The following is a 20,017-nucleotide window of genomic DNA, read 5'->3' as shown; positions in this document are numbered from 1 at the left end:
ACTTTGGGTAAGGGGCTTGACAGCTCTGTGGCTGTTCTCTCATCTGCAATTTAGGACTCATAATAGTAACCTTCCTTCAGGGTTATCCTAAGGCATAAATGTGTTAACATATGCAGTGCACTTAGAGAGACACCTGATCTGTGATAAATGCTATATATATGCTCAATTAGTATTACTATGGCTATTATTGTATCACCAATTACGAGCAAGTATTTTAACAATTAGCTCTATTGAAATATTTAGAGGCAGAGAGAAGACACTTAGAGACACTTTGGGAAATGGAATTGCCAGGAGCTCAGGGGTGCTCCTGGGCCTTGGGCTGGGGCCACACAAATCCACTGAAGTCTTTTCAAAAGTAGGAAATGTGAACCCTCTAAATGGTAAATAAGTCAGATCCCACCACTCACTGCCCTGTGCTAAATGCTCCAGTGGTGTCTCCTCTTGCTTAGAGAAGGTTCTTTCCAGGGTCTCAGGATGATTCTGCTCCAGCTCCATCCTCGGCCCACTCCACATATCCCCCTCAGGGACCAGTGCCCCAGCCTGCTGCTCTGTGTGTTTCTGGGGCTCACCTGGGAGCTGTCCTTGTTCACAGCCCACAATGTCCTGGCCAGAAGCTTCTCCCACACACACTGCTCTTGTCCCTCACTGGGTGAGACCTTTTGTGCCCCCATCAAAGGCAGGTCTCCTCTGAGGAAGAAGCTCTGCATAGCATCTCAAGGGCTCACTCATGGCTTGGATGCTTCTCTAGAATGTGACAATGGTGCTTAATACCCTCTCTGTGTAACCATACCTCCAGGGCCCAGAGTGGACTAAAGTGTACCACTGGCTGTGACCTGAGCTCCTAGAAAGATACTTCTGACTCAGGTGACACAAAGATACACAGTATTCATTTTAATGAATAAGACATCATGAAGTAACACCAAGCTGATCCTGTCGTGGGAAATCCACTGTAGCTAGCCCTGACTTCAGGAAGTAAGGGGGACACTCTCTCCAGGAACTTTTTTTTCCTCCTTCAGTCTCTCTAGGAGACTGTGATGACACTTTAATAAGAAGTAGGAGCCCCAAGTTGTGCTGCTTGTGTCACATAAAATATACACCTTTCAGTTCACTAGCTTAAAATAGGGATAGATGAACAACCTACAGTGTCAGAGATAAATTAACGGATGAATGGATGGATAGCTAGATATCCTACATTAGGGAGGATGTGAGGAAAGGGTGACATCTATCCTTTGTTAGTGGGAGAATAAAATAGGAAAAGGCTTTTGGAAGATGATTGCACAAAATCTATCAAAATTGAAAAGAAGGGAATACCTTCACATAACTCTACTTCTAAAAACCTCTCCTGCAGAATTATGTTCAATAAACTTACATGAGAAAGGTTACTCACTAGAGCACTCATCCTAACGGTGAAAAATTGGAACAGTCTATGTGGCCACAATACAGAGGCTAATTAAAGAAATGATGACACTGTTAATATCAAGCATTTACCTTCCCGTGTCATTTCTGAGAAATGGAGACAACATGGGTTGTCCCAAAGTTAAACGAGTGCTGCTACTGGTAAGCTTTGGGACAGTGTTTGCATATTGAAAGTGCCACCTATATATGTTCATTACCACTACCACCATTACCACCACTGCAGCCATCTTCATCATCACCATCATGATCACTGATACCATTATCATAATCATCTCCACCACTACTGTCACTACCACCATCATCATTAAGATCACCACCACCACCATCACCACCACCACCACTATCACCATCATGATCACTGTCACCATCATCATCATAATCATCTCCACCACCACCATCATCATCATCATCCACCATCACCAACACCATCACGATCACTGTCACTCGCTGTCATCATTATAATCATCTCCATCACAAGCACCATCACCATCATGATCACCATCATCACTATGACTGTAGTGTCAGGCAACTGGCAGGATGTACAGGGTGCAAACCAGGGATGAAGACCAAACCCAGACCAGAGGTGGGCATGCTGCTCAACTGCCTAAATAACACTGTGTGCAGTGTGAGCAATAAAAAAAACTCACTGCATTAAAATTTGTCCCTTCATCTTTCTATGAGCACCTTCACTATTGATTCATGAGTTTGCATGTTACTGCCTTTGATCAATATACCCGTTCCTTGACAATCTAAAAATTTAACATTAGAAAGTTATAATAATAAATTAGAATTTAACTTGGCTAAGGAAAAAACTCTCAAGTGCACCCTCATTGTGAACTCATAATTTCACGAAGAGATTTTCTTCCTGATACTCCAGATGTCTAGCTTGATGTTACAGATACAATGATGATTTTTTCTGTCTTTCCAAAAATGGCACCTCATTGCCAGTATTCTCCATTTGAGATTGAAAAAGTCTTTTAATAACAACTCTGAAGTACTCTGTGTTCAAAACTGAGATTTTAAATGAAATAGTCTTAAAAACTCAAATGTGAGCAGAAATGATATTCTTTCACTAGATTACAAAAATAAAATAGAGTGGAAAAGTTTTTTTTTTTTTTTAAATTTCCCAACAGTGCAATGATCCCAAAAATGAAGTGCCCAATAAAGGCAGCAAGTCAGCCAAGCTGAGATGGAAAACAAGCTACTGCTCTGCAGGGAGGAACTGTCCCTGCAGACACCTGGGACTGGCTGCCTCACAGTAGGGCCACCAGGGTCCCCAGTGGCTGGGCAGGCTGCCCATGGGAAGAGATCACACAGCAGCCCTGCAGGGTGTCCATACCTGCTTTCTGCCGGGGCCATCTGGCTGCCCAGCTCTTTTCTGCCACCTGTTGCTTTGTCAGAGTCCCCAGCACCTTCACACTTATGGCTGGGGAAAGAGCAAGTGAAGGGAAAATGGGGATTTGCATGAGTCAGCCATGCAGAGGACAGGGAGGCATCCAGGCCTGAGGGATCCACCCCAAAGCCACCTCCATGCCAGACCACGGGCCACGTTTCTTTTTCAGCACAGTACGACAGCCTCTGTCTGTGGCACTTCGGCAGTAGGATTCTCACTGTCTCCAAAATCAAGGCTCCTCATCAGCTCTCAGTAGATACCAGGTCTTAAGAGACGGCACTTAGCCCATCTTCAACAACATCAGACCCCGGTCAGTCACTGTGGGCCTTGACACTGCTGAGAAGCCCCACCCTGGTCGGCATCTGCGGTCTCTACCAGGCAGCAGAAGGCTTTCAAGGACACCTCTGTGCCCAGGTAGCAGGTTCCCCAGCATGGGAAATTCTCAGCCGCCTGATCTCAGCTTCCGGTGCACGGCAGCTCCAGTGCCTTTCTCTCAGCCCGGAAGAGGGCCATGAAGCCAAATGACTTCTGCTTACCCTTCCCTCCCTGCTGTCACACACATAACTCCCGGTGACAGTAACGGGATGTGCATGGGCACCAAGGGGGGCATAGAATTTTCATCTCTGTGCAAATGGCGCCGGCGTGGTACAGGCAAAGTTTTTGTTTTTTCCCAAGGCTTTTACTCAGGGCGATATATTGTACATGTGATTGTGAATTTTTTCCCCTTCTTTTTAATTTTAAATTGAGATTATGAACATATTTTATGCAGGTTAATATATCCTTTCCATGTAAAATTTAACTCAAACCAGTTCTAGCACATTAACAACAAGAAAATTCTCCAGCTTAGTATAAACATCTTTCAAAAAACCTGAAATGCGTATCCTCTGGAAATAATTTTGCTGAGATTTGGGTTATTATTAAAATCTTGTCAGAATTCTATCACTGGAGTCTAATGGGCCTCCAAGCCCTTTTTTGCCACAGCTCAGAACAAACTCTTCCTAGTCCTGCCTGTGCATCCTGCATGGTAAATCAGGACCGAAAAGGGGCTCCTTCCCAGCCCAGGACCACATGGCAGGAAGCCTGAAGTCCCAGAGGGAGGACTGACTCTCTGTGGCCTCCAGCCAAGCAGGGAGAGGCAGGATCCCAAGACAAGAGGTCCCTAAGCTGCTGGGACAAACCTTGTCCTCCCTGTCCATTCTGAGAACTTCAATCTTTGGATTTTTGCAAGAGGAGGGGGTCTGAATAAGACTTAGCCCTGAGGGAACCCCGGCTGTCTCAGCCACCTATGGAAGCACTGCCCTACACAGGGCCTCAGAGGGTAAGGTCAGGGCTCCACCTCCCCAAGCAAGCATGACCTCTAAAGATTTTGCTACTCTGTAGAAACCTCTTGTTTAATTTTCTCTTGTTGATAAGCAGTTCACCATTCCCCTGCTCACATTACTGGAATATCATCAGTATCTTCCCCAAGGTGATGGGGCTCTGCCTGTTGGACCAACTGCTGATGGCTGCTCAGCTAGTGGATCACGCTGAGTTTCAGGTCCACCAGACTCCTCTGGGATTCTGTGAAATTTCACATTCTGGTTCAGTGGGTCTGAGATTCTGTTGTTCCAGCATCTCCCAGGCAGATGTATGGTGCCTGGCAGCTGGGCCCCAAGAGCTCCAGCCACATATCCCTACATTCAGTGGATGATTTACTCCACATACCCTGGACTCCGGGTCTGATGCTGGGCTAGTTCTCATGACAATGCGTGACCAACAAGCTGAGGAGGCAGCCTCCCCAATGGGTGACAGTGAGTCCAAGTCACATGTCTGATGAGCATGAGGAAAGAAGGAGGGAGAGTGAGGGAGGGAAAGCAAGGAAGGGAGAAAGAGTTAAGAGCGTTAACTAGTGTTGGAAGGATGTGAAGGATTAACAACACTTTTGCATCACTGGAGGGAATGTAAAATGGTTTGGCTGCTTTAGAAAATAGTATGGTAGGTCCTCAAAAACTTAAAAATAGATCCTGCCTATTATTCAGCAAGGCTACTTCTAGGTACCCCAAAGAATTAAAAACAGGGATTTGAATAGGTTTCTTCCAAGTAGATATTTTTATATACATTTTTATAACTTCCACAATAACCAAAACGGGGAAACAGCTCAGTGTCCAGGACAGATGGATGGACACACAAGACGAGGCCTATCCATAAAATGGAAGAGTGTTCCTCCTTGGGAAAAGGGACAGACATTCTGACACATGCTACAACATGGGTGAGCCTTGGGGATACTCTGCTAACTGGATGAAGCCAGCCACTAAAAGACAATTTAGTGTGACTCCACTTCTCAGAGATCCACAGAATCATCACATTCAGAGACAGAAAGTGGCGTCATTGTTTTGGGGATGTGTTAGTTACTTTTCTCATTGCTGAGACAAAATACCGAGCATTTAAAGTTAAAGGAGCAGAGGTTAATTTAGCTCATAGTTTGTAGAGTTTCAGTCCATAGTGGGCTGGCGCCAAGGCAGGGTGGTGTGGTGTCCAAGAGGAGAAACAGTTTATGGTGGGCAGAAGGTAGCAAAGCAATAAAGGACAACCACAGCTCTTTCTACCCCTTATATCTTATCCAGGGTACTTAGGGCAGGTAGCACTCACACCCTTAATCCTAGTGCCCTTGATCCTAGCATTGCAGCATGAATCTATCCCAATGTCACACTCTAGATCCAGCCACCTCTGAAAAAGCCCCACCTATGACTACATGAGGCTTTGGGGAGACATCTAAACACAAGCCATAACAGGGAGTTGTGGCTGGGGCTACAGGGCATTGGTATTTAATGGCACAGAGTTCCAGTTTTGCGAGATGAAGAGCTCTGGAAATCGGTTGCAGGACAATGTGAATGTACTCAATGCTACTGTACTGTATGCTTAAAAATGGCTATGATAATAAGTTTTATGTTACAGGTACTTGACTACAATTAAGAAATGAAACCAAAACAGTGCCCACATCTGTGCTATCTGTGCTCTGTAATGTGTGACCTTTGTAGGGTAAGACGCATAGGATTCTCCTGCAAGGGGTTAGCCTGGTTCCAGTGAGGAAGAAATCAAGTATGGCAATGAGCACCACTCTGCTCAGAGCACTGGAAAGGCTGCAATTCACATGAGGCCAGGACTCAGGGAGCCCTGGAGTGGACCTGAGTTTTTCTCTGTCTCTCCCTCTTTGCCCTGGGAATTGAATTCAGGGCCTTCCCACCAAGCTATGTCCCTATCCATTTCATTTGGAGACATGATTCTCATTAAGTTGCTAAGTTGCCCAGGCTGGACTCAAACGTGTGAGCCTCCTGCCTCAGCCTCCCAGAGAGCTGAGATTTTATTCTCCTTAGAGGACAGGATGGAGGTGCAGGTGACTTTTCCATCTCACCTAATGGCATATATGAGAAACTTCATTCCACCCAAGGAGGGCCCCAGAGTGCCCTGTTAAGAAGATGTGTGGGGTGGGGGCAGAATATGAGGTTCATCTCACCCAGAACAGCGCTTGCCTCTCTTGTACTTCTAAGCACACTTCTCTCCAACTCTGGTTTCCTGTTGCATTTTTTCATCCCTCTTTCACATGGTGTCTGTGAAGTTTTGCTTCCATATCACAGATACCATGTGTATTTTTCTGTTTTTACTCAGCCTCTACATCAATAACTGGCCTAATGCAATCAAAATCAAATGTGCTTCTTGCTTTCTGTTTCTTTGGAAACAAGGAAGCACACACAGTTTTTCCTGGAAGTGAATAAATTCCATCCCTGGCTCCTGAACCAAGTGGTAGGGGGCTTAACTAGGAGGTTTTTTAGGGCCCTGGCAGGTTTTGGGGGTCTATGAGCCAGCGCCCCGCTCAGAGGAACACCACGCTGCAAATCTGGTGCTGGGAGGGCTTCGGTTTGGTGTTCAGTGCTGGGGAGAACCCGAGGCCTTACACGGGCCTGGCAGCTCCTCTGCCACTGAGCCGCACGCACCCACAGTTTGTGTTTTGTGACAGTGCTCCCTCCCTGCCCAGAAGTTGCGGGATCACTGTCCACACTGACTTCTTAGATGAAACAGCTGCACTGTTGGACATTCAAGAAGGAACTGCTGTCCAGGGGCCTTGTGCCTGATTAGCAGCATTTGAATGCATGTTGCTGCTGCATGTGACTTTTTCATCAACAAAGTGGAGGAGGGAGAAGGGTCATTTTGGTACCTTGATTATAAAATGCCTAAAATGCCTTTCTCCTTTCTTTTTGCTTCTGATGTGCTGTCATCTTTCTAAAGCTTTCCAACCACTGTTACTCTCTGACATCTACACTTCCTGCAAACTGCCCCATTGTTCTGGAAGCACGAGAAAATATTCCATCTTGGTCATCCTGGGAGTGGAGGGTTTGAAGACACAAAGTCATGCCTGTCACAGTGTTGGCCCTGTAGTTCAGATGAGTGAGATAGAACCATAAATCACCTAGAAGAGAAGCTGGTGCCCAGCAGATGTGCAATAAAAGGACGTTGTCTACAACAGCCCTGCTACCCACCCCCTCCGCCATGTCTTTGAGGTGGGTGGTTGGCTTCTAAGAAGAAAGACAGGAAGCCAGGAAGCACTGTTTGATAAGAGACGGAGATGGCAAAACCCAACAATGATGGGATTCAACACCTAATTGGTACCAGCCATTTCCCTGTGCCCCAAAATATCTCAGCATTGCTTCCTGAATTACCAGCAAAGGCTCTGTAAGTCAACAAGTGGCTCTGCCTCCAGGTTCAGCCTCCATCAAGACTTATTGACCCAGAGATAAATATCGACCACATTGAGAGTGAGGTCAGCGCTGCCCCAGGGAAAATACATCTTAATAGTCACCAAATGTGCAGACGCTAGGCCTGGTTCTTTTGATTCTAAACTGCTATTCAGAGGCCCAGTGGAGGTCAGCTCTTTTCTCCATTGTGAGTCGTTACTGGTGTACATTGTTAGCCAAATACACTTGTTCCTGCAAAATTAGGTATAAAATATTTTCAAGGCCTTCCTATCTTCAGTGATCAAAGGATAATTTGGTATTTGAAGAACTGTAATTGGGAGTTGTTCCAATCCTTTTGAGATGTATATAAGTTTCCCTATCTATTTTCTGTGAAAATGAAGAATTTCCTGTGCCGAGCCCCCATCCAGAAAAGCAAGCCACCACACACACACACACACACACACACACACGCACACGCACACGCTGAGAAATGTCAATAATGAAATCTTGTGATTGGGAGCAGTTGTTTTTGAAAAAGCTCTTGAATCCAATCTTTTGATAAGTGGCAGCAAAAACTGCTTCAGACAGCATTTTGTAACCAAGAATTGCATGAGTGATTTTTGTTTATGTTTAATGGGTAAAGGAGAACTGGGGCCCCCTGGGCTATAGACTGGAGGAAGTTGCTTTATTCAAGATTGATGACATTCTCTCTGCTAGGAAGATGTAGGACTCCATCACTTTTCTAGACCAAGTTTTTGTATCCTCATATGCAACACTGGAGGGGGAGGGAGAAATCTTATTTTGATAACTAAATACAAGGGCATGAAGAAGGCACTAACCAACAGAATCTCAAGAGCCTACCTTTTGCAGCATGTGCACATTTTAGTACCTTGCAGACAATCTCTCTCATGCCCACACATACAACTGCTGAACAACACTGGCAACACAACCACAATATGACTAAAAAGTAGAAGCATCAAATCAATGGTATCAAGGGGTTAGGGAATATGTAAGAAAAGGGAAGGGACAGCTTTTTCTTGGGGAAGAATTCCAAGTGGTGACCTCAGAAGGACTGGGAGAAGCAGGAAGTCACCACCTTCATGGGCCAAAGGCACTGATACTTGCAAAAGCAGCAGGAAAATTTCAAGGACAAGTAGAATACTTTCACAGCCTTAACATAGCCCCCCTAAAATAATCATTAAATACTGTGGTGGCATCAGCACATCACAATTCTTGATCTTTGTCCGTTGGAGGGGAAGCATGATTCACCTTACAAAGAAATGGACTTAAGGACTGGCTTCCAGCACATAGAGCACAGCAAGGGAAAAGCAGAAATTTTACAGGAAAGGAGCTTGGTGGCCTGGACCTTAACTGTAGGCTGAGAGGGACACCACACTAACAAGACACACAGCAGGTCCCTCTTAGCCTTCATTTCATGTTCCAAAGTTTCAGTTATCTGTAGTCAACTTCAGCCTAAAGACAGTGACAGGGAAATTTGAGAAGTAAATAATCCACAAGAATTAAACAGCTGAGTTTTAAACCACTCTTATAGAAAAACCTGCAAGCCCACATTCACAAGGGATGACTGGAAGACACAGTGAATGTTTAAATAATACAAAACTTATTACTGTAAGAGACATATTGCCAAGAGCAAAGGGGTAAGTGTGCTCAAAGCAAGGGGGAACATCTTGAACATTTTGAGGGGAATTAATAGCAATTTCTATTGTAATATTTTTTAACATATAAGTTACTGTATTTTTGATCACTTCTTATTGATCAAAAATTAACAGCAATTTCTGTCAAGTATAAACATGACAGTGCGTCCTCACCCAGGTTACTCTTGGATGGCACCATAGACTTCTGGCTCTTCCCCAAAGTCAAGGTGATCATGAAAGCGAAACATTTCCCATCAGTTCAGGACATCAGGGCAGCACAACTAAAGACACTCAGGAAAGAGGACTTCCAGAAATGCTCCAGGAAATGGCAAGAATAATGGGATAAGTGTACTTGAAGTGAGGGGGAGTGTTTTGAGGGGGATTCATGGCCTGCATCCTTTACTATTATACATCTTTGAAAATGTAAACTTCTTGTGTATTTTTTGGTCATACCTCATATAGTGGCATTGTAAACAATAGGGAAGAAACAGGATCAGCCTAGGTATCAGCCATGAGGTGGAGATAAAGCAAGTGTGGCACATGTACTTGATGTGGGTATATTATCCAGCCATGCAGGGAATGAGGTCCTGTCATTTGCAAGGAAACAAATGAAACCTGAAGACATCATGTTAAGCAAAGCAAGCCAGACATAGAAAGGCAAGTATTGTAAGTTTTCTTTCATCTGAGAAACTAAGGGACAGAAGATGACCTGAAAGTAGAAAAGCAGTTACTAAGGGTCAGGAAGGAGGAGGCGAGGGCAGAAGAAGAGTGAATGGATGGAATCAGTGCATGATGTGTGCAGGTATGGAAATATCACAGTGGGTCCCAGTGATGTGTACAACTAACGTGTTAATATAGTACAGAATAATTTTATTACACTGCTGTTACTATTCTATTCTATCACTGTTGGCATTAACCTCTTTATAGAATCAGCTCTATTGTAGGTAGGTATGTACATACATATAGGGGAACGAAGCCTGCACAGGGTTCAGCACTACCTGTGACTTCAGGTGTCCACTGAGGGCCTCAGAAGGCATCCTGTGTGTTGGGAGCCACTGTACGAATATGATGAGGCCTGTACCATGCAGTGGCAAGGAAACTTCACCTCTGCCTTAGTGCTGTTCTTCCCCCAGATCCACGCCCTCATTTCTAAGCATCAGCAAATCCAAATTAAGGGACATGCTAACAAATAACTGGTTCATTCTCTTCAAAAGTTGTCACTGCCAGGAAGAAAGAAAGGAAGGGGGGAGGGAAGGATGGAGGGAGGGACAGAGAGGAAGAGAGAGAGAGGGAGAGAAGGGAAGGAAGAAAGAAAGAAAGAAAGAAAGAAAGAAAGAAAGAAAGAAAGAAAGAAAGAAAGAAAGAAAGAAAGAAAAAGAGAGAAAGAGGAGCTGTCCCTGTTTGGAGGAAAGCAGGGAGTGTAACATCTAAAGGTGATGTGATATCCTTGATTGGATCCAGGGAAGGAAAAAGAACATCCATGGAAAAATTGCCGGGACGGGATTGAAGCCTGGAGTAGTTAACAGCAAGGCATCGGTGTCAATGTCCTGGTTGGGCAGAGACACCACAGCTATGTAAGATGTCAACATACAGAGAAGGTGGGAGGACATGTGGAACACTGTGCTATCTTATAACTCTTCTGCAAATCTCAAGTCCCTTCAGAGGGAATTAACAGGGGAATTGATACAAGCTGGTCCATTTTCTAATTTCTACTTTTCTTAGTATGGCTTTTTCTCCCTTGACTTTGAAAAGTAGCATTTAGAGTCCCATTTTTGGATTTTTGAAAAAGTCACTCCAGGAACTAAGTGGGGAACTCAAAAACCCTGAGCTAGGAGAGAACACCTGAGTTTGGGTACAAGAGTACCAAGAACTTTCAGTACGTTTTGAGTCAACCTATTTGGCCCTGAGGCATGCTCCAGGCATGAGGGACAAGGATGGCCCAGCACACAGTAACTTACCAGGGCGACTTTCCTCTGTGGCTTCAGCAGCTTTGGCCTGTGGAACGAGGTGGCTATGGGGGCTGCAAAAAGAGATGAGGGGTTTAGGTCGCTCCTCTTCCTGGATCCCAGTGGCCCAGTTGCTGTGAGCATCACACACATTCTCCACTTGGGCTATGGACCCCTGCAGGACTCCTGCACAGAGGAGCCCCGGCTTCTGAACTAGGTCCCATGGGCTGCTCCTTATGGGGTAGGGGACCTCCCTAGTCTTTGGACACATCAGGGTCTCCCTGGTCTGGGTCAACAAAACAGCTCTGCATCTGTCATGGTGCACTTGGTGAGGGCTGGGGCTGGACCCTTTTCTGGGGGACTCTGTCCTGCTGGCTCACTTACCTGGAGAGCTATGACAGATCCTCACACAGGTCACCATGAAGTCACTAGGGAGATCTTCCCTGTCCCCTGCCCCAGGAACAATTTGAGACTTGACCTTGGTATTGAAAGCCCAGCTCTGTGATCTAGCTCTCTAGCTCTCATTTTCTCTTTCATGAGGCAGGGTATTATCTACCCAGGGACGAAGACTGCACCTCAAGGTGCCCCTGGACTCATCTTGCTAAGCACCAGTTGTGGAGAAAGATACATCTTGCCTTATGCATCTTATATTGCACATCTGGGAAGTCCTTGTCCTCTCAACTTTATTTCAAATCTCTTGAGGTATGGGCAGCTAAACTGCCCAGTCATCTTAGCAACTATCTGAAGACAGCCTCGGTTCTCCTAAGATTTGGGAAACACCTCACTCGTGTGGCTCTAAATCAAGACTGTAATCACAGAATAACCCGCACTGTATCCCCAGAACAAACCCAAAAGATATTGCATATTAGGGTGGCATCTTTAAAAAGCCTTCTTTCCCTGGAAGTAGACTGAAGGGGTGGAGATAGCCCCCAGCCCCTCCCCACCATGTGTAGCATTTTAAAGTTCATGGGGAAATGTAATGTGGATTTCTCTGTGAATATTGAACCTTCCCCAACCTATGCTGGGCTCCCCATCCCCACTTGGTAGAGCACCACCTTGTGGAGTACCAGTTGTGAGCAGAAGCTGGGTGGGAGTGTCCAGTCCACAATCCATCTATGGTCACCCTCCCTCCCGCCCCATCCCATGCCGGCCTTACCCACCCTCACCTTTGGCAGGGACTGCAGGGGGCACGTCCACCTTCTCCTTCCGCTTCTTGCCCTTCTTGGGCTGAAGTGGGGCCAAGCTGGTCACACTGGTGACAGTCTCCCCTGAGCTGTCGAAGAATAAGGGCTCAGTGAAGCCGAAGGCTGATTTGTTACAAAGCCCTCATTTCTAAGAGCTCTTGCAGCTGTGTAAAGAGTGCTGTCCCGCAGCAGGGCGGGGTAGCTCCGCACTGGTCTCCAGGGACCCAGCCTTGGCCAAGATAAGGACGATGAGATGAGTCTGTCTGTGATTTACGAGGTGCTATTTAAAGCCCAAGGCTCCCTGGAGGGACCTGGAGCCAGCTTGTCCACATTACTTAGGGCTGTACTGGTGGATGGCTTACCCAGCTTCATTGGTCACACTGGCTGGCTTGGCCGGGTACCGAAGGATATTAAAGATGCCACTAGAAACTTCTACTTGAGCTCTGCTAAACCCAAGATTCTCACCCATGTCTTTGTGGCCATAATTCAGATACAAAGCACCTGTCAGCACTGAGGGAGGATCTGAGGGTTATGCTGGGACACCCAGGGTCCCCTGCGCTTGCTGACGCATCTTCTGCTGCACAGAGGAAGTGAGTTCATCCCAAGAAGGTTGTGTTACCCACTCAGCCACCCCAGGGAGCCAGTCCCTGCAGCCTGAGTGTCTTTGCACATGTTATCCGTGCTAATCCACAGCGTTGTGGAGACGAGCCTTCGATTACAGTGAAGGCGGTTCAGGCTTAGGGATGCCAGTGGTGCTCTGAGCAGTGCTCTTCCTGAAGAGCAAACGCACAAGCCACCCCTGTGCTTGGCCCTCTAGGCACAATGCATCCACAAACCTCCTCCAGTGGCATCAGTCTTGTCCCAAAGTCTTCCCACTGGCTCCAAGACCCACAGGGAGGTCCCTTGGGACCTCCTGTCCTCAGGCACTGTTCCAGTCAGGTGGATGTGATTGCCAGAAAGGCTCCCTCCCTGACCCATGAAGATGTTCTGGATGTCCACAAGAATATGGCCCATTGCGTGTCCAGTGAACAAAGGCACCAACAGGAGGCTTCCGTCCCGAGGGAAAGGCTCTGTTACGTGTGGAAACATGCTCACACTCCCTCCTGGGAGAGCAGTCTGGGCTGACAGGGACTGTGCTGCCTCCTTCACAAGTCAGATCAAATCTGAGATGCAGCGATCTGTGACCTAGAGTGTGGGGCTGGGGAGGCAAACCTTATCTGTGGAGAACAACTCAGTGGCATCGGTCAACGTCACCGAGGCTCAGACATTTCCTTTCACAGAATTTCACCGTGTTGATATCTGTGCACGTGTGTGAAATGATGTGTGCAGAAGGTACAGGATTAAGTGTCTCTATGCTATTTTTTCTGTGGTTGTTCTTATTATTTATTTATTTTAATATGGAATATTGAACCCAGAGCCCTTATACTGAGCTACATCTCCAGCCCTTTGTATTTTTTTATTTTGAGACAAGGCTCTCCATAAGTCATTAAGTTGCCCAGGCTGGGCTTGAACTTGTGATTCTCCTGCCTCAGCCTCCCAGAGTGCTGGGATTACCTGTGTGGGCCACTATGTTTGCTTACGACACTGTTTATAATAGCATTAGATTAGAAATAGCCTGACTGCTAATGAGCTGGGGACTGGCTGAGCAAGTCATGGAGAATCTGCAGGTGGGGTCCCCTTAGCTGGGAAAGAAAGAAGAGTTTGTGCATGAATGAGGAAAGCTACAGAGCTGAGTAAAAAAGTCAGGTGCTGGACATTGCATCTAATGCCCTGCTTTGCATAAATATATGGCAAAATAAGAACATGTTAGAATTTGCTCATGTATGCATGAAAAAGAACTTTAGTAATCGTCACAAGAATTTAACACTCATGGTTTCCAAGAACCTAAACAGATGTGCGACAAGACAGAGAAAATTATTTCTGGATCTCTTTATAATTAAAGGTAAATGAATATATACATATACTTAATAAGAGAGAGGCTATTCTAATAACAGTCCTCTATATTTAAAAATAAATAAAGGAAGACTGAATCACACAGTGTGGGAAAAAATCCAAGAATGCAGTTCCCACTGAGACTCCCCAAGGATGGCTTATTTTCTTTGGGAACAGAAATGCTAACTGGTCCTAGCTTCAGAGTACAGAGAAGCTGTGTAAATTCACCAAAAGCTGAGAGGAATGCAGGTTTACAAAACGTTGACCGCTAAGAGCAAGCAAGGGATTAGAAACTCTTGGAATTGCTTAAATATACAAACACACGTACAGCGTGGTTCTGGAGCTTTTCGAACTCTCAAAATGTTTATTTTGTTTCTTTCCAATATAAAATAACACAGGCTTATGTTTTAAAATCATAATGACAGGCATGGAGATGAAAGGAAACAAGTCTACTGGGATCAAACCACTACCTTTGTAAATATTTCCACAACTCTTTCCTCTTACTTGTTTTTTTTTAAAAAATGGACTTTATTTTTTAAGAGGCATTTTAGATTCACAGCAAATCTGAGCAGAAGGCGCAAAGGCCCTTCGGCATCTCTTGCCTGTGCCCCGTCCCCACCCCCATGCTCCCCTACCAGTCTGTTAACGCTAAGTCCACACTGACCTCTCCACCACCCAGAACCTGCAGGCTGCATGCTTCATACCATGACCTGTGTCCCGCATCATAGCATCCTACAGCATCCTTTTTCTGACCTAAAACTCCTCTGTGATCTGCCTGAGTCCCTCTAGCCCTCTAATCCTGGCACCACTCCAACTACAGTGGCCTCAGGCAAGGTCCCACCCATGATCTGTAAAACAGGTTGACCTACCCTGGCTGATGGTCTCACAGGGTCACAGTGAAGGTCAGATGAAACAGTGTTGCATAAATAAGGCAGCAGGAAATAGCTAACTATCACCTAGCTCTAGGGACCAGTGCATGGGCACAGTGTGAGCCTTCCACGGAGCATTCCTGCCAATTATTGCTACTTGGGTATCTCAGGGCACCCATGTTCCAAGAGAAAGGGAAGAGATGCCAGCCCTTGCTGGAGCTATGACCAGAAGACCTTCGGTCTAAGACGTACAGCAGTGCAGAACACCACCAGCGCAGGGCAGACCAGACAGGTCACAAAGGCAGAGGCTGCACCCTGAGCGATGGACCCCTGCCTGGCACAGCAGGCACAACGGACAGCATGGATTCCGCAAGACACTGCAACAATTCTGAGCACGGATGTTTTGAAGATATCGAAGTTAGCAGTGGGACCCTAACAGCCACGCCTGTGCCTCCCTGGACAAGCTGCTATGACTAGGGCCGAACGTTCAGTCTCCAACCTCTCCACCCTGAGAAAGCTGGGCCTCGGAGGAGCCCAGGCCCTTCCAAACAGTACTGGCCAGAGATGTGGGACTCAATCCAGTCAGTCTGCCTCGCTGGCCCTGAAGCAGGAAATTTGGGCTCAGCCCAGATTACAGAACTGGGACAGGAAGATGTCAGTCTAGCCAAAGCCACAAGGGCTGCTCTGGGCTTAAAGCAGCTCTCTAAAGAGAAGGGACCAAAAGGCGATATCCAGTGCATCGCATTTGTGTAAGTTCAGGGGTTGCAGCTGCTCAACTGCAACTGATGGAAGGAGGAGCCAAGCCAAGTGCTGGGGTCTCAGTGCTAGACTAAGTGCCGTCGTGGCCCAAGAGTAGGCAGGGAGGAGGGGAGTGAGCTGCCGGATGCTGTCTAGAATAAGTGATGTCAGCCACTGAGACAGTGGGCACAGTGGGCAGCCACGTGGAATTTCTGTCTCCACTCTAGGGCTGGGAGTGTTAGGGAGTAGAGAGAGGAAGAAAAGAACGGACGTAATTATAAGGAAGATGCATCCACACAGCCACATGCTGCTTTGGTAACTAACCTGAGATCAAAGCACACCCATGTTGAACCACAGCAGGCGTCCTTCTCATGTCCTCTGGCCATCAAATGGCTGTCCTGTACTGGTCTTTCTCGAGGATGTGCTGTGGTGTGGCTGACTGCAAGTCTGAGGCTTCCACTCACTCCATGGACCCAGTGTTCCCTCAGTCCAGACTGCCTCTGCCTGCACACCCGAGTCATGGATCCCAACATCCCTGGGCATCCGCCAGCCTCCTTCCTGTGGCGGGGGTGGGGTAGAGCTCTCCTCCCTGACACAAGCTGCCTGTCATGTGCTCCAGTGGGAGCTGTGTCCTGAACTAGGACAGCCAGGGACAAAGATTCCACCCAAGGAAGTCCTAAGTGGGTGGGGTGAGGCAGCCCTGTTTATTGTGGTTCTGCTGCTGCCCTCTGGGCCCAAGCTCAGCCACCCCACACTGTCATGGGAAGGCACTGCAGAGGGTCCCGTTGACTGAGATACCCCCTGCATCCTTTCTCTACCTGCGCTCCTCCATGCTGATCTGGGTGGTGACAGGGACTTCTCCATCCCTTTCCAATGACTGTCACACAGCAGCACACTGGACTTGCATAGCCTCACACCCAGGATGCTACATGTGAAGTCTTGCACTTACAACCTCAACAGCTGGTCTTTGCAGCTATGGTGGCAACTCACTGTCCCTTTTAATATGATAAATAACATTAACAGCTGCAGGTACACCCACCGCAAAGTCAGCTGCCACCAGGGAAGACCAAGGGATTCACGCAAATAAGGCAGGTGCCTGAATTTCTCACCCCAGGCTTTTAGAACTTGCTTCCTAGGTCACCTGCCCTGAAATATCCAAAGTCAACTGCTGCCACCTGTTGGGAGTCACTTACCATGAATAGCCAAGGTCAGTTGGTGCCACCTGCCAGGGACTGATTAGAAGCTGCACAACTAACTTCACTTGTGAGATGAGTGAGCAGCTCTACCCTGCATAGTGACGTCCTTGAAAAGACTTTATGTTAATGAATAATACATGTCAAGCATGAATAACTGTGTCCAGTGCCTGGTAAACACTTAGTGAGTATCACCTGCCATTATATTACCAGTGTCACTGTCACTGTTGTCACTATGGAAACTGTTGAGTGCTGGCATCAGGTATAGGCCAGGGAGCATCCTGCACAGGCTAAACCACGGTCCTGTGCCTGGACAAGGCTACCAGGCTACTGGGTGTCATGGTGCATTCTTTATTTTTTTTGCTGTCTTTGTCCTAGGAGATCTGGTGCATATTTTGTGTGCATACTCAGAGCAACATCTCACTATAAGCTCTCTTTGGTGCCCTGGTTCCAAGGTGTCTCTCCATCCCAGCCTCCCAGCCCCCATCCTAAGTGGGTCACATCACCCAAGAAGTCTACTCTTACAGCCACACAAGATGACACCGCAGCTGAGAAAGAAGCTCTCCTCCTGCCAGTCACATGACCTCAGCAGCGCCAGCTCTGCCCGGCTGGGTCTGTGCTGGTCTGGGTTGGCCTACAACAGGAGGTCAGAGTGGTAGCTGCTGGTCAGGAGGAGAGGTGGTGTCTTCACAGAGGCCGTAGGTGAGTGTATTGGGCCTGTCGGCTGCCTCCTCTCCCTTCCCAAGAACACTACCTGGCCTTGAGACTAACAGGCACCTGGAGTCAGCACAGCCCAGAGGAGCAGCACCCTCATTCCCCTGTGTTTCTTTCAGCACCTGGAACACGAAGGTTCAGAGCAGACAGACTGAGGGAGTCTCACACATGCTCTCTATCTGGGGAGGTAAACTTGCACCCTGCAGGGTTCTGATGAAACCAAGTGAATGGAACACAGTGTTCAGAGCTTCTGCACTCTTGGAGAGAGAAGGTCCCTGTGCACACTTCTCGGGGATGGTGTAACCCACCCTGGACCCTGATGCGGGTCCCAGAAAGCCCTCCTTGTAGCAGCTACTCATGCCAGAATCCATGATCATAGGTGAGCCTGCTCAACTTTGCATCCTCAAATCCACCTCTTCTGGGAGGCCACTGGGTAACTTGGAGTCAAGTGCATGGAGGGCAAAACAGGCATCCCCTGAGATCAGCCCTGTGCCCTTCTCATATTCCTTCCCCTGCCTGACATCTGTGACACCTGCCCCTCACCAGCAGGCATGGACATGCATGGTCAAGCCAACCTCCTAGGGCATCTGGATCCAGGGGGATGGGGCTGGATCCCTCCTGTGCTACTGTATCATTTATACAAGTACAGCATGGCTACTGTTGTCAGCAGGATGACTGCCTCCCCCTGCCCCTGGCCCTGACCCCTCCTGAGGCTTTGCCTGTGTCTCCGGGGCTTCCAACTCCCAAGGACCAAGTTCCTCCAGCCCCCGGCTGCTGGCCTGCTAGGCTACCCATGCCTGCACTCATCTGAGCACTTACTTATCTTTCAGGAGAGGGCCAAATACATCTCCAGATATTGACCCCATTTTTACGAGAGGTTAAAAAGCTAACCAAAGCCACACAGCAATCAGTGGCAGAGCTTGGATCTGAACTGAGGCAGCCTGACCCCAGGGCCTTGACCTCTACAGCAGGGTTGCCTTTCATAGCAAAAATAAACACTCGTCCATAGCCCTGTGACCATTTAGTACTATAAAATAGAAGAAAGTACAGTACTTGCATCTCTGAGTCTGGAGCACTTATCTCTCGTTCTCTGTGAAATCCTGTCTCCCCTTCCCTCTGAGACCCTGAACATGTCACCTGGTGAAACCCTATGTTTCCTTTGTTGGGGTTGTTTAGAAATCTCTCGTGGTCGGGAGAAGACTCAAATGCTTCCCATCAAGCTCACAAAGCATGACCAAGCTGTGCCTGTACTTTATCCTGCATATGTTTATCCATGCCCATTTATCTGTGAAGAGACCATGAACACAAGGAATGCTGGGTGGCTTCAGCGGTGGCTCCTACAGCAGTGTCCACCTTGATGCCTGCCATTTGTAGGCCCATCATTGGCTCACAACTGGGACAGGTACTAGCTGGGGACTGAGCTGCCATCTGCCTCCTCAACAGTTTTCTTTAAGGTGGGCTGGAGATGTAGGGCACTCAGCCTTGTGTAAATGGTGGGTTTTCATCTGCAGCCTGATTTTCCAGGATTTTCAAAGCAGATTCACACTGACTGGCTATGCTGCTCTAGGGCTGTTCTTCCGGGAAAAATGTTTAAAATCCTGCTGTCCATTCTGCTTGGGGACATATGAGCCCTTGGAACACTTGGCCACAGAAAAGGAACCATCTCCTGATCCCAAGGCCAGGGCCACCCCTCCTGTAATGGTGACTTCTGACCTCAGGGGCAATACACAGTTGAGAGCAGACTGATTTTCCTCCTCTTTGAACTTCTCTTAGCAGATCACAGAGTTCTCCAGGGCCCACATCCTGCCCAGGTCACTTGGCTGGCCTCTTTCACTGTGACCACAGCCTCCTCAGTTCTGGCCTGTGGCCTCTTCCTGAGGTTCCCTACCCTGCCTGAGGTTTCTGTACTTGGCACCTTGCCCTGGTTCTGAGCTTCCTGCCTATGCCCCTAAGGGAGAAGTGGCCAGAGGACAGAGAAGGACAGTGGTCCTCCCAGAGCTCAAGATGTTCACTGCAGCCTCTCATGACCAAGGAGAAAGCTATAAACCAGCCTCCAACTTCCTCACTGGCAGTACCACTGTGGCCCATGTGAGAGGAGCCTGGGATAGTCCATGGCCTTGGTGTCATGGTTTGGGTCTTAAATGTCCCCAAGAGGCTGCTAAAGCTCGCTGGCCAACCTATGGTGCTACTGGGAACTTTGGAAAGGCAGGGCCTCTTGAAGAAGTGAGTCCTAGGGGGTGTGTCCTTGAAAGGGTCACTGGGACCAGG

General features: G+C 47.6%; 1 protein-coding gene across 4 annotated transcripts in view; it reads right to left on the bottom strand.

The window, feature by feature from the left end:
• The window catches only part of Vstm4 (V-set and transmembrane domain containing 4), a 75,091-nt gene that overhangs the window by 9,839 nt on the left and 45,235 nt on the right, over positions 1-20,017 (bottom strand). For all 4 annotated transcript variants that reach the window (XM_013508816.1, XM_013508815.1, XM_013508817.1 and 1 more), the window contains exons 7-8: positions 12,286-12,392; positions 11,132-11,193 (exon numbers count right to left, since the gene is read on the bottom strand). In XM_013508816.1, the coding sequence (XP_013364270.1) occupies positions 11,132-11,193; positions 12,286-12,392 (169 nt within the window). The remainder of the gene's footprint in view (positions 1-11,131; positions 11,194-12,285; positions 12,393-20,017) is intronic.

The sequence above is a fragment of the Chinchilla lanigera genome, unplaced genomic scaffold, assembly GCF_000276665.1.
Source record: "Chinchilla lanigera isolate Chin_1 unplaced genomic scaffold, ChiLan1.0 scaffold00155, whole genome shotgun sequence".
NCBI lineage: Eukaryota > Metazoa > Chordata > Mammalia > Rodentia > Chinchillidae > Chinchilla > Chinchilla lanigera.
This window is presented reverse-complemented; position numbering and strand designations above follow the sequence as displayed.